This window comes from Nipponia nippon, unplaced genomic scaffold, assembly GCF_047370975.1.
Source record: "Nipponia nippon isolate SJK-2023a ecotype South Korea unplaced genomic scaffold, ASM4737097v1 scaffold_1, whole genome shotgun sequence".
Classification (NCBI taxonomy): Eukaryota; Metazoa; Chordata; class Aves; order Pelecaniformes; family Threskiornithidae; genus Nipponia; species Nipponia nippon.
The window spans coordinates 111,045,931-111,064,574 of record NW_028262290.1 but is presented as its reverse complement, the minus strand read 5'-3'; the positions used below and the strand labels follow the sequence as shown (position 1 = coordinate 111,064,574).

Here is an 18,644-nt window from a genome sequence, read left to right as displayed (position 1 = left end):
GTAACAACCATTCTTATAGTATTCTGGGAATTATCTTTCTTGTTTTATTTAGAAGCAGGAAATGCACATTAATTTTGAAGGGAAGGGGGAATGATTACATTTTCTGAAATTCCAGAAACAGTTCAAATCAAGGTTTGACTGAGAATTTTTGCTTTCCTTTTCTTTCCCTTTCCTTTCAGGAGTCTAGTTCATTTGAAATACAGCTTGGAGATGGAGCAAATTATGGCAGCAGGGGAATGCAAACTCCTACAGTGAAGGGAGGATAGGTTGAATACATGCTATTGCATTCCGCCATGTGTTGTGCAGGCAAATACAGCCTTCACACTTTCCACCCTTTCTATCTCTCAACAGATACTACCTAAGGAATGAACTGGGTGTTCTCGATGCTTTTCTTTGTTCCTTTTTCAGCCAGCGTTACCTGTGCTTTCACAGCTGTGTTCTAGAAAATATTTGTAGTTTGGTTGTACCATCTCTTCTTCTTTTAGCCACAGTGGACCCCGGAGCATTCTGAGCCTCTTGAGGTTAATTGTATTATATAGCTACAAATCCTGTTAGAGATGAAAACTGCTTTGAGTAAAAAAAGTTGAAATTTGTTTTTTTCCTAACAAGAAAGCCGTTGGCAAAAGAAATGACAGTAAAGCTTCATAAGTGTTTCATTCTAACGTGCCATGTGGATGCTTTTATTCTCAAAGGCAGCCATTTTGTGGTTTCCCTTTCAAAGGGACTAAGTGAAACAATATAAAGACGCGCTGTTTGAAGTAAGCATGTCTGCAGAGGGAGCTACTATTTAATAACTGCCCCTTTTTTTTTTGCCAGTTACTGACCTTTTTTCTCAAGCCCTAAATCTTCATTAGCATACCATGCCCCACCTTTGTTCTGGACAGATTTTCATTTCATATTTCTTTGTCATGGTGTCGGTCTGACCGCAGAAGGTTTTGCCACCTATGGGCTTTGACTTGTGTTTCAGTAGCACAATCAATTGGTAGTGACCAAGTGAATCGGGTGAAGGCTCCAGCTATGTCAGTGAAAGACATCTGGTCATCTACACGTCACAAGACTGTGTTTGCTCTTAAGTGCTGAAATAGTAGATGTGAAGTACAGGGTAAGAAGACAACGGGACAGATAACTGAAACATCTGATATGCTGTCAGGTTGAATTGACATTTCCTTTATTTCAGGACTGAAGGCAAAGGGGCGGGGGGGGCACCAGAGGCATCCCCAGTAATTTTATTGCCTTTGTGCTTGATTATTTATTTCAGGGAAAGAAAACCTTATTCTTCTAATAATTACCAATGATTTTATATTCCATAAGATTCTCCTCTGTATGTGGAATGACTCTGTGACAAATCAAGAAACCAATTAATTTTCATTTTGGCATTTTAAAATTGCCTAGGATAGATGGGTTGATGGATAGAGACTACCACTGTGGAACAGAAGATGAGAAAAAAAAAGTTTAAAAGCAATCCCAAGCCTCAGAAAAGCTCCAACTTTACTGTTTGAACTCTGTGCACATAAATAATAAGCTTTTGTTAAAGCCCCAAGGCTGCTAGGTAAAAACTGCAAATCCTGATAAATAATATATAGTCCTCAGAATAGACTACTACAGACTTGGAACTGAAACATTTTAGCAGTCCATTAGCCATTTTCTTTTTCTTGAATTCAGAGGAAAAGCACATCAGTCACAAAAAAATATACTACGAATATTTCTTAAAATGTGAGAGAATTTTTTTCACACTTTGGAAATTGCTTTGAAGAATGCTGGGATCAGCCCTTACTTTGTTGGCTGCTGGACTCTATGCTATCGTAGTAGGATTTTATTTTTTTTCTACCTCTTTTTTTTTCTTAATCAAGACAACATTAAGCAAAGTGACTAACATATGCCATGTTTTTCGTTCTTCATCTTATTTTCTGTTGAGGAAGAGATTGGTACCTTAAGAATAAAGTACAATTTTGTATTTTTGCTTTTGGACGCGTTTATCTTACTTTAGGTGTATCTTGGGGAGGTAAGGTCAAAGAGGTTTGTTTTCACATGTATTGGAAAGTGGTGAAAAGGACTGGAGTGTTTAGTTCTGCAGAGTGACTATTCAGCTTCCACCGATTGACACTCGTGCAAACTTCAGGTGGTAACTCTAATTCCCTGTGTCTTCTTTCCCCATTAGTTCCAGGCTGAATAGTGCCAAATGCTGCTTCATGCAAGAAGTCTGTACAGGTATAGATCTTGGGACAATCTAAAGCAATGGAAACCCATGGCTTTTGTGTTACAGACACAAGATGAGGAAAAGTGGCATAAATATACTTCAAAATCTCATTTAGATACTACTTTAGGCTGATAGAAATGATCACAAGTTGTGGAGCTGACTCAACAACCACCTGCTTGGAGATGGTGCTGCTTCTCTAAATGCCAATGCAGTTTTTAGAGCAAACTTTACATAACAAGTGCCGAGGTGTCTGATCCACTTCTTAACTGGCCCCAGTGGGTCTGTCATACTTCTGTCACCATCATATAGAAAGTCGTCCTTGGAAAAACTTCGTGCCTGGCATGTTATGCTGTCAAATCTCATGGCCTGTCATCTCTTTTCTGCCTAAACTATGACAGGAGTCAGAAAGGGATTGTAAAATTACCCTTCGGTCCTCACCCTTCTACCTGCAAGTTTACATGGCTGTATGCTGTACAGCATCTGTCAGAGTTTGGCTTCGTATTTTAAAAAGACTATTATTGATTTATCTGAAAAGATAGGAGAGGCACTCCTTGGATAGATTTGGAAAAACCTGATTATTTTTTTTTTTTTTTTAGTACCTTTGAAACTGCTGCTTTCTATGCCAGAAGTTTTTTCCAGGTAAAGTGATAGTTCTGTTTTTGAAACACAGAATCAATATAATACAATATGAAAAAATAACCCAATAGGATTAAATATTGTGTTGTTAAATACACTCAGAAAGCTTATTTTGATAAGCTTGGTGTATAGGGAGCAATTATGGAAAATGTTAAAATTAGTTTTTAGTAGATGTAAGGTAGTTTCAAATAAGGTGTTACTGTGATACCCCTGTGAAGTGAACACTGCTTGTTGTTCAGTGTTGATGTCAATGGATCTCCTTCTGTCAAAGCATTTGCCTTTGCAGTCCTGACTTCAGGGTGGAAGGCTTTCTGTCAAAACCTTTTAATCCAACTGATCATGAGATAAACTTTGTTATTCATATGTCTTTCAGTTTGTTCAGTTCCAGTGCATATTATATTCATATTTAGGAGAGCTATGTTAGACTACACAATAACTGACTGCTGTGTAAGAGGTCTCTTTGCAAATAGGGAGGGGATCATGGAGCTATTTGTTTCCCCTGAATTTTCATTGCCCTGCTGGTCTTTCAGCTATTGCCAGAATCTTTTCAGTTCAGTGCTAGTACAGGATTCTGAATAGATCGTTTTCAGTGGTGGATTTGTATAGTAAATTTGGATGATCACACTTTTTTTTTTCCTCCCTATGTTGCTGTGATATGAAGGGGATACTGTCTTCAACACAAAACAGGAGGGTGAAGCTAAGTAATAGTACAACTTTTGCTAAAAAATGGAAGATTTTTCAAATACTTATGGATATGGAGCTTCATTTGACATAAGTCATGCCAAAGCACTCATTGACTTTGTAACTGGTTATGAGGCAGAGGAACTGAGACCAATAGATTTCAGGCTGTCATTTTGAAAGGGTGAAGTTGGATCTAATTCAGATAGAGAGCCTGCTTTTAAGTTTTGACTGAAACCAGTTATGTCAGTGAAAACTGTATGTTTTTGATCAATTTTTAATTTTTCTAATGAAAAACATCATCAATATGAGAAACTTCAGCCAGAAGTTTGTAAGCCCTGTCCCCCTTTCCAAGTAAATTTTCCAGGCATTTGGAAATTTAAAAATTTCCCCTCAAACTCTGAAAATCTAAGAAGTCATCTGTCAGAGAATATAAATTCTAATGCTCTATTCCCTCAGGTGTGAGAAGCAAAGCACCCCTTCAAATAGCCCTCATAGTCTGTATATCATCCCCCCTACACAAGTCAACAGCAGATCAGTGAAAGGAGATAGGATAGAATTCTGTCCCACTTTGTTCAAGTCAGCAGTAAAGTTCCAGTTGATCTGTTTATGCTTTTTTGTGCCTTAAACTATGTTTCTATATACATTGCCCTTTGAATGGTGAAGAATTTATGAAGTAAAGTTAGGGATAAAATAAAATCTGGTCACCATTTTATTCAACGCTATGCAGTAACAGCTCATGCAGTGTACGATGCAAAAAACTAGAAAATGCCTTTTAACAGGTGAGGAGATGGCCCTTCACGGTTGTCTTAAGCAGCTGAATTTCAGAGGACTTACTTTTGTTTTATATTGAATACTGTGCATATATTGCAAAATATGTTTATATTGTGGTACGGAACAGTTCTTTTCTGAAATACCAAATATCACCCCTCCCAGTCCATCTCATAAAATGTTGACCTTCTGTTTTATTTTACATGAACCTTTTTCATCCCTTACTTTGTTCTGTTTCTGACAAACTACAGTAGGTAATCTGGGACTTTGCATGATAGGCAGTGGTTTAGAAGCTGTGAAAGAAGTAGCATTCAAAACGTAGAGACTAAAGGGATTAAAGGGGAGAGTCAGGAGAATGGGGGAAGAGGTATTCCCTGCAAACTTTGTTGGCTATTTTGTAAATATTGTGTCAGTGCAATTAAAGTGGCTTCTGTGGGTTTAAGAGTGGGTCTTAAAACAATGTATTCTAGAGGAGAGGTGGCTACTGCAAAATTTTATCATAAGCCACTTGCAGCTCAAGAGTAAATGTGGAGTGGCCTATAAAGCTAAAAGTTTCTTACTTCTTTAAACTGCTATACTGTTGCCAGTTAGCCTGATTTATACTATTGGAAACTACAGCTGTTCTGTTCTGTTACTTCCTTAACTGAAATTTGTATATTGAAATCATTGTTTCAGTTAAACTAAGATTGGTTTATGATAATATGACTGCACAAAGCCAAATAATTACCATCTTTTTTAAATAATAAAAAAATTAGTCCTTAATTCTTCTTCCTGTCCCTTGTGTCCTGGAGGCAGGAACAAAAGAGTTTTAAAATGTTTTATTTAAGTAGCATAGAGACTGAACTATGTTTACCTGTTTTTTTAAAGTTAATTTTGCAGGCATTATGGCTATATCCGCAAACCATCCATGTTTGCCTTTTCAGAATGTGATTATTGCTCATAAAAGCAGTTTTAATTGAATGCTTATGTCATGAATGGCTTGTAGCATGCTTAAAACTACATGCCTCTATTTATATGACTATAGTTTATTTTTTAGAGCTCCCTGTATAACAATACTGGGAAATTACTAAAGGTTTTTTGCTATTCAGCTGGGTGATTTTAAAAGATATTGCTGTTATATTGGACTATTGGCATTGTTGCCTAGGAATAAAAACTTAAGAAAATTATCCCTTCCCCCTTTCAAAGAAAGCCACATCTAAAAAGGTCACAAAAGGAAACACACAATTCAAATAATCTCCTTGCTGTATCTGAGATTAACTTGGACACAGATGTTTCAATTTATAGTTTGATCTGGCGTAATACATACATTTAACAAAATCCTGTTTTGTATTGCTTCTATAAACACTAGCGTCTGATAAAAGCATGTTAGCTTTTCTGCCATCTACTTGAATCAGAAACCTCTGAGCCAGTGCGTAGAAAGCAGGAGTCTGACATTCAGAGACCTAAATTAACTCTTTCAGCATTTGGCTGTGACTTTTCTTAGTCTTTTCCCTGCCTTTTGAATGGCAAATCCGTTTGTGGTTTTCTCAATTTAAGTTGCTGTGGATAATTATTAGACTTTGTTCTTGCTGTATTTAAAGATGAAATGATTCAACGCTGTTCATTACGGCTCATTTCCGGGCCACGCTGTAGCCATTAAATTTCTGAGATACTATCTGAGAAATCACTGACATTATTAATACACCATGACTACAATGTTTTCTCCCCCTGCTGTTTGCCAGGCGTTAGCCCACCTGTCTGTAAAGGTAAATGGCTTTGGTATGATCAGAATCTTTATGGAAGGTCATGAACAAGCAATCTTTGTCCTTTTTTGCCAAAAGCAGTTTCCCCTTTATCCGCAAATAGCATCATCTAAAAAACGAATTGCTTCCTCTGAATCACAGATACCACTCAGAGATTGGCTGATCTTTATATCCCAAAGCTGAAGTTATCTCGCTTCTGATTGTGTGTCCCCCAGCAAATTTGGGTCACAAGAAATTATATTATGTTTACTTTAGAAAATAATTAGCGGCTACTTTACTGTTTCCTATTAATTACCCTAACGAAGCAGGGCACAATAACCAGAAAGATACCTGACAGCCAGGCAGCGAATTCTGAAAATGTGGAGGATCATATCCAACCTCTTGAGTTTATCTTCACAGTTTTGTTGGTACCTGCAATGAAGAGGTAAATATTGCTGTATAAGGAGGTTTTTATATGTTTTGGTAAAAATATGCCTGTCCACGTCCTGCCTTTCTGTTATTTCTAAAGTTGGAGGATTTAATCTTGCAAGCTTCTTACTCTGCGCAGGTCTGTTGATCTCAATAGCTATTACATTTGGTAGTAAGTGCAGAATTGTTCCTGTATTCCCTCAACTAGGATATGATCACTGCCTTTATGAAAGTTTAAGCAACAGTCATACCTCTGAAGGGAAAGGAGGGAAACAACAAATCAGTAACTAATGAAAGAATTATCATAGACTTAACTCAAAGATTAAAAATTTGAATCTGTAAGTTACAGATTGATGGAGTGATACAAAACCATACTTGCTTAGATATGTTGCTGGGAGGGATGGAAAGTAAAAGGAAAAGTGTTTCCCGTGCTGCTTAGCAAAATGTAGAGGTACTACTTTAGTAGTAGTCTGTTACATTTCTATGAAGCTTGGTTGAAAGGCAAAACTTAAGGTAAAAAGCCCCACAACAACTTACTCCTGTATTTGTAAGGCATGAGTTTACTGTGTGGCCTCCTTTAAAACCCCATTTAAGTGATGAGCCCTCTGAACCTGCCAGCCTGACACAGGCAGCAGGTGCCAGGGTAGGGCAGGCAGCAGCCCAGACCCACTCAGTTCAGGGTTTTGAAGAAGGGTAGATGTTGGTAGTCTACCATCTTGCTTGGAGGGCTTGCGGGAAAGTAGTCCATCTGTCCCCCTTCCCCACCCGTTTGCTCTGGCAAAGTCCAGATCCAGCTGTGGACATGTGCAACTGGTGTGGTCGGTCCAGGCCCTGCACTTAAAGAGCCATTGAATTTACAGCTGTGCTGACAGCCAGCAGCATGCCTGGCAAGCTGACCATGAGGAGGAAGGGCTTTGGAGGCTGGGGCTGGAGGAGATGGTCCAAGAAGTGCCAGGAGGGATATTTTTTTTTTTAATCAAATTTTGCTGATTTTTCTATGTATCCTTTGAAAAATGAGGGTGGCCCTATATTTGAAGTCACCTTATATTTGGGCCAGTACGGTAGTTCTGGCTAAATCTGTGAGAACGGCCAGAGTCTACAAGGATAAACCACAATGAGGTGGAGAAGAAAGCATTCAAAATTTGTTTTGGCAGAAATTGGTTAATTAAGTCTGTTTAGCATTACACAAGACCTTAGCTTGGCCAACTTACTATCTTTTTTAAATATGTGGCTTCCCAGGAGTAAATCTGGATGAAATGTCTTAGTATTGTTTAACTCATTTTTTCATAGGGAAAACACAAAAATTGTGCAATTGCCTATATTGGACCAAAGAAATATATATGTTTGCATTTTCCCATGAAACTCCCTTTTCCAGAAAGAAGAAAATCTACAGATAGAGTTGTTGGTTTTAGGTGCTATATTGAGGGAAAGGGCAGTATTTTCTTTATGTTGTGCTCCATCACCCCCAAAACTAGAACACAGATTCAAACAGCAAAAGCTGAGTGATATATTAATGATAATGTTTTAAGACCAGTGATATATCAAGAAAAACAAGTCAAGACCCTCTTCAGTGTCTCAAACAGATGATTTGGGACAAATCTCCCACATATTCTTCCTAGCTTTAGCAGCTGTTGCTAGACCTAGATGGTTGAAATAAATTTATTGAGGTTCATGGCATTTTTTTCTGACTGTAGAAGAATCTTTCCTGGAGGAAGAGTAAGATTCTGGGAAGCCACATGGGATAAAAGTGTATATGGAAGACCTCAGAGATACAGGAGAATGGGCTTAGAGACATACTAATTTTCTTCTCACCAGTATATTGCGTAGCTTACCTTTAGCACACAGTAGACTTAAGTAGGTTCAAGGTCTATTCTTCCCAAATATAGAAATGAATTAATGAAAATATAGAAATAATTTACATTTAAAGGAAATTGACGGTACAAAGGGGACTTAACAGCAATTTTCTGTCTCAAGATACAATTCTGGAGGTAATTTATAAAAATCATTTAGCCAACTCTGAGTTCATTTGTTGTTTTTAAATTCTGTCTGTTAAAATAGAGGCACACTCAGTGTGAATAAACAAACTAGAAAAAGTGGTTTTAAAGTAGTCTGTGGGCTTTTCAAGGTAGAGAACGTAATGAAGAGGTTAACAGAAAGTAAGTCAGCTTAAAAGACTCAAGGCATAATTCCTCTGGCCTGTCTTGTTCCTGTAACTATGCCGAGAGGCCAAAGAGCTGTCCTTTATGTCAACCATGGTTTTTTGTGGTATAAAGGAAAGTCTTGGGTTGTAAAATTTTCGATTTCCAGGGGTGTGGCAGTCACGTGTTTTCTCCCTCTGCACTCTTCATCTAATGGACTACTAGGCTGAGCACAGCATGTGAACACACATATTACATTACTCTGAGTTGCGCTGTAGGCCAAAAAAGCTCAAACTTTGAATATGATTCTTAGAAGCAGAAGATGAGGAAGAAAGCAGTCCTACTGATTAGTATTGTAAAGCTTTTATTATTACCTTTTACAATGAGCAGAAGTTCAAGTAGCTGTGTAGATTTATGTGTATTGTACATAGGCATCAATTATCAATCCATTGCTATCTTACTATAAAGCTGACCAAAGTCTTGGCCTAGGTTATGCTTAATTTGACTCAGCTTGGGAGATCCTTACCTATTGTAAGTTTTATGCTTCCTTTTTTTTTTAAAAAAAGTCACTTAATGCTTAAGGCATTACAAAGAACTTTGAGTAAAACTGAATACAGTGATATAAGAATAGAATTTCATATACAAATGAACAAACTGTTTTGGTAATGCTCACTCTTGGTTGCACATGTAAAGGTAATGAATGGCCGCTATAGTCTATTTCCCATCTGGCTTTAACAGTCTGTTTCTTTTTCATTTTCCAAGATGCGCTGGTTTCTAAGAGCTTATTTAGCAAGTTTTTACTTTGGTAATTAATGAAACACTATCATTTTCTAGTATACATCTGTAGAGCTTTTTGAATTGTTATTGTGTTACCATGCTTAAGACAACAGCTTGAGTTAAAGCCAAAGATAGCTTTGAATCATTTGGTATCAAGGTACTAATGAGCTCTGCAGACATTTCAAATACAATTTTTCCCTCTTCAGCCAGGTGTGGCTTAATCCACTCTATTTTTCCCATAAGCAATATGATGTCCAATATATAACTTTCTCCTCATACTGCAAAGAATGTTTCCAAAAGGTTAAAGTCATGCTTTTTGCAACACAGAAGAGACTTTGCCGATTTTTCTTTTCCTGATGCTAGATTACTGTCCATTTCCACCCTGAAATTTGATGGCCTGACAATATTTTTTCCTCAAATTCTCAGATCATGAACTATACTAATTTGTATATTCTGATTTATGTGTGTATGTTTCCTACCCTTAAAAACTGTTTATGAATCAAAGTAAAAAAGCTATTTCTACAGGGTTTATACTCAGGGATCGTTTTTCTAAATTCTAGTTGCCACAATGCAAACAAATTGCATTCAGATTCCAAGGAAACAAATTAAGGATTTAATATGTAGTAAAAGCATTGAAGTTATTACAAATTCATTTGTCAGGAATTCATTCCTCTTGATTGATGTGCTAAGTGGAAGCATGTAGGACATTAAAAGGATCCTGTATAAATCTTGATAGTATTTGCTGCTTCTTCTTGGAGAATGTGTACATGTTCTGCTATTGATTTGTTTGCAGCCACATAGTTAAACTGTAAGATTTCTGGCTAGTAAAATCCTTGCGCACATATCACAGGAGTTCAGTGCTTTGCTCCAGCTCCAGGAAAAGGGTGCCAGCTTATGCCTCGGTATTTCTGACTCATTCCGCAAAATGTAATTTTGTCAGCGCCCAATTGCCAGAAAGTGTCAGCTCTGCTATTTAAAGCAGTTAGTAAGTTTTTTCAATACAATTTGTATACATGCAGTATTTTTTTAAATATTACTTCAGTGTGCCCTTTGTAGCCCATTCATTTTCTTTAGAAAACATTCTACTTACAGGTTGACTTCTGTAAAGTGTCACCCAAACTCATGCTATGACTTTATTTGCTGTACTGTGGCAATGCTATGACATTCCTCACGGCAATCACTCCAAGGGTGATGAAATTTGGAGTTCAGATTTTCTCTTGGGAAAGTCTATAGGTTTTGCATCAGACCAAAAACATGAACCTTCACTTGTCCTCTTGGTATAAACATGTAACTCCGCAAAGCACCTGCATCTGCTAAAAATACCTCGTTGAAGTAAACATGAAAACAGATCCTTTGATATGCAGTAAAGAGGATGGGTGTCCCTTGGATATTTCCCCACCCATGTTTCCTTTAATATTGTCATTTGAAGGGTTAAATGTAGCAGAGAAGTTTCTTTCATTCCTTCCGTACCAGCCAAGGTGTCCATCCAAAATGACAAATGCTTTGTTAAAAGGATTGCATGTACAAGTCAGTATGTTCAGAGTACTGAAAATATTCTTAAGTACCTGCATATATCAAGAAATTTTGTTATTTTTTAATCACCTACCTGTCTTGAACAAAAGGAATTCCCACCCAAGGAAAAATAACCTCACATCATGATTATTTTGTGTTACTGCCATCATTTGTATTTTTTTCCGTAGATACAAGGTTCATGTCTTGGAATTCAAGGTGAGATGTTTTTCTGTAGTTCTGGTTCCTATTGTCAGTGATAATTGCACTGATAACAGAATAGCATGCCCTTTATTTGGGTGGGGAAACATATTTGTGTTTCACTTGAAATGTTTGGCTAACAGAAGCACAAGAAACTAAACCACAAAATCTAAAAAGGGAAGTTTAAATGTATTTTTTATAGGAGCGGATCTGTAATAAAAACAATAAAATCCAGTGTTTAAGCTTTATAGAAATAATTTAATGACCAGCTGCAGCAATAAACACCTTTCCGTTTTGATTGGGTCTTAACTCTTCCATCCAGTGATTAATTGCTCCATGAAAGACAAACACATTACATTATACCTTAAGTATAACATCCTGTTTTAAAGATTCCACTAGTGCAGCTTAAATGTTTTTGATCCTGTTCAGACTTTAAAAGGATATTTCAAGGATCCTCCATTTATCATTACTTCTTGCATATATTCAGGACTAAAGCAATAACTGTCCAGTGTTTCCTTTCTCATGTTCAGCTTTGGCCTTGCTTGCATTTGTATTCCACTTAGATAGAGAGTAATGTAATATTATGGTGTCACAGCTTCTTTTCATTGGAAGCACCATAGAAGTACAGGGTGACGATTGTATTGTATTTAAATTGTTGGAAAAATTAGAACTTTATTAAAAAGTTCTGTAGCTGGTTCCTATGCAGGATGGAGCATGCATTAATGTATTATTAAAGCCATACTCATTGCAGATAACAGAACAGCCACTAAGACAATGATTTAAAAATATTTTGGGTATAAACTAGATTTTATCTGATGATCTAAGAGGGAAATATTGATAGTAAAAATATCTAATTCATCTGCTCCTCTTCTTACACAATTAGGCTTCCTTTCTCGAGGAAGCCTGAAAAAGGGACTGTATGAGACACTAGCATCAAGAAATCTGTGCCACAGCAAAGGTGCTATCCACATCAGAAGTATGAACTTCATTTGTTTTTTTAATTCCATTTTATTTCACTTTGTGTTGTAACCTCCATTTGAGGGCATTACCTTGAGTTCCGTTACAGAATCGCAGAAGGGTTGAGGTTGGAAGAGATCTCCTGAGGTTACCTGGTCCAACCCCTGGGCTCAAGCAGGGTCACCTAGAGCCAGTTTCCCAGGATAATGTCCAGCTGGCTTTTGAATATCTCTATTCAAGGTGGGGGATTCCACAACCTCTTCCAATGGTCAGTCACCCTCACAGTAAAAAAGCATTTCCTGATGTTCAGCCAGCACCTCCTGTTTGTGCCCATTGCTTCTTGTCCTGTCACAGGCACCACTGAAAAGAGCCTGGTTCCCCCTTCTTTACACTCTCCCTTCAGGTATTTATATACATTGATAAAATTCCCCCCGAGACTTCTTTTCTCCAGGCTAAACAGTTGCAGCACTCTTGGACTCTTCTCATATGAGAGAAACTCCAGTCCCTTAATCATTGTAGTGGTCTTTTGCTGGACTGTCTCCAATAGGTTCATATCAAGCTTGTACTGGGGATTTTATTTATTTTATTTTGGATTAAAACATCTGTTCTGGGATGATGCCTTTTACGAAAAATCAGCACGATCTAGCTCTTCTTCCTTTAATGGTTTCTCTGATGAGCCCATCCAGATAAACAACAGATTCTTGAATGGGAGCAGGGGAAGAGGCAAGTTCAGGAGCGTTTCTTCCTTTTAGTCATCTGTGGCTCTGGATACTGTTGACAAGATGCGTCAATGGTTAATGCACATTCCTTTGCTAAGCTGGTAGTCTTTGCTTGCTTGCCGTGTTTTCCCATAGCCACCTGAGAGCCCAGAGTGAGTGGAACTTGACAGAAATGTTTATGAACTCAGAAAAATGAGGGACTAATATCAAGATCCAGAGCAGCTGGGTGACAGCACCGTACTGGAAGGGAAAGGTGTCAAGTGTAAGATGTCTAAAGAAATCTAGAGCTTAAAGGTAGTGTTTAGTCACCATCCAGTCCCAGGAAGCTGCATATAATCACCTTGGCCACTGGGAGAAATACGTCAGGCTGAGATAAATCTCTCTACTCATTGCATGATCTGAAAGGAAAGACTTGATGGACCTAATTTCAATTGCAACTAGGTGAAATCAACCATGTTAAGGCTTGTATAGTGTATAGTAAAGGTAATGTAAAAAGAAAATCAGATTCTTTATGCCTTGAGGTACAAGAATTCTAGAGCCAAAGATCTAACGTTAGGCTGAATAATTTTTATCATTGGACTTCAACGACTTGTGTAAAATTAGAGTTGTCAGCACCCACTAACATAGGTGCTGTGATCTGTCTGCTTTATCCAGGAGAGCCAATTAGGCAATACAAACATGAATTGAGATATTTAATTAAAGTGCTCGTTTAGGTATTCGAATAGGAAAACCTCAGTCAAACATTTAAATGATGTTAAAGACAATGGGCCAAACTATTTCTTGTGATTCCCTTGTATTTGGTGACAAATCTGGCCCCATTTGAGTCAACCAGTACAATAGCAAACTACTCAGTTTTAGTACTTCTCAAGGGAATAGCTGTCAGATATTTAGCTACTTCTTAAAAGTACAAACTTCTTGTTGTTAACAGCTGTTTATTAGTTCCCATCACAAATGCAACATTATTTGGGATTTCTGAAATAGGGGGAGCAATGTGAAACATTCAGTTAAAGTAGTGGAAAAATATAGTTTAAATATGCATACAAGAATATAGGAAAACAATCAGAAATAAAATACAACTGATGAAAATTCAGCAAGAGAAAATTATTTGAAGTCATAAACAAAAATCATTTGAAGTCAGGATATTAGGTAAAAAACATCTATTCTTTCCAACTTTTCTTTTTTTGGTAGACGCTTGTTTAGATATTCTTTAGATAGCATTTTTGCTCTTGATTTGGGAGATGAAATAGAAAAATATGGTAGCTTTTTATGGTGATAAGGACAGATTTTATTTCAAACTTTTGCTTTCCGTTACAATAAGATAATCTGTGGGTATCTCTATACTTCTCTATTTTCCATAGTGATCAAAGCAATAAAGCCAATCTAAAACTGTGTAAGTGCAATCTCAACATCTTATGAACTTACTATAATCTGAATCCATGTAGTTAGAGATCACCAAGACACGCATGGGACAGCATGTATAGGAAGCGGCACTCCATGTGTTGTTTCATTCTCTCATTGCCTTATTTAGCACTTGGTGTTCTAGGTATGAAATAGTGTGTCTGTGCAGATAGTATACTATTCAGAAAACAGTTCACTGAGTTTTGATATACATTCGTATTACTACTTGCACAAATGATCCTGCAGGATACATTATTCTCTGTCAAAGAAAGGGTTAAAATAGGTTTTTCATGCTCTGGTTTCATCAGTGTTCGGGTTTATATGTTAGATCCTAGACCTTTGGAAATATAATTTCTTTTGCAGACTCTTCTTTGAAAGTGTTCTCTGTTTCAGTCTGTTTGAATTTTTTTTTATATCTTTCCCATTTCAATGTAGTCATAATGCTAAAAATAAGCTGGTTTCAAATTAAAAAAAAAAAAAAAATGAAGCCTGTTTTAGAATTTCAATCATTATAGAGAAGTTTTTAGATTTAAGATGTGCATGTTTACATACACCATTAGTATCTTGATCCTTGTTATCATTCTTTTCTTGAGTGCTAGTCATGTTTTTGCCTGATGCTTTTTGGACAGGATATCAAGAGTGATAGACTGTTGATAAAATGTTTTTTAAGTTGAAGTACTTCAGTAGTTCTAATTGCTATAGACATTTCTGAATTTACATCCATTGATTATTTCTGTACAAGGTCATGGTGGAATCATCCACTTAATAGTATGCAACAATAGCAGTGCAAAAATAATTGTAGCTTTTGAACTGATATGGAAAAACTGCTGAAAATAAATACTCATCACATCAAGAATTCTTTTAAGTAGTGCATGGGAAAGATGAAAATATAAATTGACAGCAGTCAATTCAGAGATCTTTCAAAATAACTCCTATTTGTCCATTTTAATATCAGCAGCCACAGTATAAAATGTAAACATGACAGGCCTGAATGTGAGCCAGTCAGTTGCCTGCCCCCAAAGCAACTGGCGAAGGACTGGTCCAGTCCCTGAGACCTTCCTGGGAATCCTCAGGAGGCTAGGAGGAAAAAAAAAATCATCACCTTGCAGTCCCCAGCTTCTGGGGAAGTGGAGGCAGAAAAAACCCCATATACCTGAAGATGGTTTCTGACTTTGTCCAGGACTGTGGGTGTCCTTTTCCCTCTACTATTTATTTACATTCAGTAAAACTCAGATGCAGCCTAGGATGTGGGCCAGTTACTGCTGTATTGGAGAATACTATTAGTCCATCTGATGGTTTAGAGGAAGACAACCCCCTCTCCTCTTTCATTCCCTTCATAATGCACCTGGCCAGTTGTGCAATGCTAACCAATGAACAGCTGCTAACAATGAGGAAATTGTGCTCATAAGAAGTAGCTCAGGATCTGATGGTTATTCTCTGGGGAGAAATTGAAGCACTAGGGACTTGTTTCTTGCCAGGATGCCTTTTTTTTTTTTTTTTTTTTTCCTTGAAAAAGTTGTCTCTGTATTGAATTAAACACTTTCATCTTCTCTGTTTATGACTTTGTGGAGCTGGTTTCTTTAGAGGGACTCCATTTCCCCATCATTTCCCCTTCCCCTCCCCCTTTTCCCTCTCCTGCTCCCACTCCCTCCCCCGCCAATCCATCTGGGAGGATTAAGGATTTTACAGCTGAGAAACAACTAGGCGTTAGAATAGCTATTTATAGTATGATTGGTAACTTTTCATAGCAGTAATGTTTGTCTGCATTAATATTACCAATATATGTGTAGGTGAGTACGTGGACGTGAATTAGCGCATTGGGTACATTTTACGGAGAGCGTGTGCATGTAGCAAGCATCTAGTATATTCTCTCAAGACATTTCCATTTATTGAGTGTCCTTCCCAGAAACATCTTGTAGTACTTAAAAAAACAAACCAAAACAAAACTAAAAAACCAAACCACCAAAAAAAACAACACAAAACCAAACAGGATATGAAAATTCAGTGCCAAAGAGGCAAGTCTTTAGGCGTGATTGAAACTTAGCTAATAACATAAAGAACTCCATCTATGAAGGGAAATCAGTTCTTTGGGCTTGAGAAAATAAGCAGAAACATCTAAACTCTGATGTTGTTCTAATTTGAGAAAGTCTGCCATCCTTCACAGCCCGAGTTAGGCATATGCTTCTGGGAGAGCAGTCAAAGAAATCCATATAGATAATTAATGTAGTGAATCTTTTCTAACTATGAAATTCTTGCATTGACTCATGTCTTCAGTCTGGTAAAATCCTTTAAGTATAAACAAATTCAGTTCAGAGTGGCTAGACAGGAGTTTCAGAAGTAACTAGCAGTACTTACACTGCTCTATGTAAAAGTGGCTTTTTTTTTTTTAACAACTTCAGTTTATTCAGATGCTATCAAGGGACATGTAGCAATCACTATTAATTTCTAAAGTCATTATTTTAGTACATATTTCTCTATAGGCCTTCCTGTTTCATCATGAGAATGATCCAACTGGAATACTCTGTCACAGTTTATTTCTCACGTTAAAATAATTCTTACCAACTCACTACACTTCTGTACTGGCATAAGAAAGCTAAAACTGTTTCTGGCTTGAAAGTATGTCTGTTATCATACAAACAAATGTGTATGCTGTTCTGTACGAAAATATACAAAAAAAGATCATCTTCAAAAATCTGCTATAGTTGAAAGAGTTTTCATGAGTGGATAGAAAACAAGTGATCAGTAGCAGGCATGATTCATCAATCTATTTAGCAATGGTCATGGTATTTAGTAGAAAATCTAATAGGATTGCTTTAAATACAACTCATTTTCTCTGTTCTTCATCTTGAAATAGCCTACAAACCTCATCCACTAGAAAGTTGAAAACAAAATCAAAGTAAAATTACCTCTCTTCTTACCTCATTCTACAATGAGGAACAAAGGAGAGTACTTGGACTGATGCTCTGAAGCTAGTCACTGGGTTGCCATTAAATGGAAGTCAACTGTGTGGCCAGCATTTGCCTGAAGGCCTTGATATTGTGCTTACAGGCTGGATTTCAGTGAATATGTTTGTTCCCATGACTTGTGAACCTGCATGTAGCCAGTCCTGAAGTAACTGTGAACACTTTGCTCAGAAGCTTGCACTGAATCTGACATTTTTATCACAATATCGGAAAGTGTTCCTTACAAAAAGCAGACTTTGTTGGAATACTTCCTGCTGTCTTCAAAACTGGAATTTCTGGTCAGATCAGCAGAATCTATGAGTATCTTGCTGTGACCAAGGAAGCAAGAACTAAAACCTAAAAACAAGAAACCCCAAGCCTATCTCTGTTGACGTGGTTTGGGCCAGTCACAGAGAAAGCATTTGAAGCCTTGAGGAAGTTCTGGCCTACCACGTAGCTGATGAAAAGTAATGAAGACCATCTGGCCTTCATAATAACTGAAATCATCTATGCCAGCTTCAGAGAAGGCAGCATTCCATCATTCCTAAGCATGCACTAGTCTAGCCAATTTTGGAGAAATGTACATTTCACGCCAATGCCCTCATAAATTATACCCATGCTTCTTCCTGTATCATCCCATGTTCTGTCTCTGTTTTAGCAAGATTACAGAGTAGTTGATGGCAGCTCATTTTCTGTAGTACCTTGATTCTCTTAGAACATGTATACCATAAGGTGACAGAAATGATGTAAGCTCCAGATGAAATACAAATGTTCAAGTTCTTGTTCCTAGATTGCACTTCAGCCTTTGACAGATTTAAATACATAGTGCATGTACAACCTATGCAAGGTAGAAGTACAATGTAAACTCATTCCTTTGAGAGGTATAATGTAGCATTTCAAAGGCTATGCCCTTTACCTCACATCTTTTTTCCTCTTTGTTATCCAGGACTTCCCAGAACAGCTGAACTCCACAGAAATGATGTTGTACAATTCAAGCTTGCAGTGGGAGTTAGATACAATGTATTTTCATTAAAATAGTATTTATTAATGATAATATGTATGAATTTTAATGATTTAAAGATATCTTAGTAATTCCAGACTAGATTATTCTATTGGTTATAAAGGTGCACGTCTAGTCTAACTCCACTGAGATGGGTAGAAATAATTTGGAATTCTTCAGAATCCAGTCTGCAAATACCACTAGCCACTGAGGCAAATGCAGCTGTTATTTTTATACTGATAATGCTAGTACATTAGATGACTTTATCTGCTTCCTGATATATATATATTTTTTTTTTTACAATAATTTTATTTTGCTCACCAAAAACTGGGAGAGACTTTTTTTCTGTCACAGCAGAACAAAAAACATTTTAACAAAAAAGGAAGAAAGTTGCTGTGAAAGACTTTAGTAAGAGAGATGTTTTTTCAAAACAAACCACTGTTTAAACAATTTTTAGGCACTTTTGGAGGCATGACATGGTCACCATTCATGTTGAAGGATTACTCTCAGGGTTGTAATTATTTGATAAACATACATTAATTTCCAAAGTTTCCTGCATGGAGAATGGAAA

The 18,644-nt window shown here is 37.1% G+C and overlaps 1 protein-coding gene across 6 annotated transcripts in view; it reads left to right on the top strand.

The window, feature by feature from the left end:
* Nucleotides 1-18,644, top strand: part of SUGCT (succinyl-CoA:glutarate-CoA transferase) — a 338,027-nt gene that overhangs the window by 168,086 nt on the left and 151,297 nt on the right. Inside the window, exon 13 of one of the 6 annotated variants that reach the window (XM_087737859.1) lies at nucleotides 2,794-2,836. The exons of the other annotated variants lie outside the window; for them this stretch is intronic. Within the exon in view, the coding sequence (XP_087593985.1) occupies nucleotides 2,794-2,802 (9 nt within the window). The 3' untranslated portion in view covers nucleotides 2,803-2,836. The remainder of the gene's footprint in view (nucleotides 1-2,793; nucleotides 2,837-18,644) is intronic. 6 annotated transcript variants of the gene reach the window in all.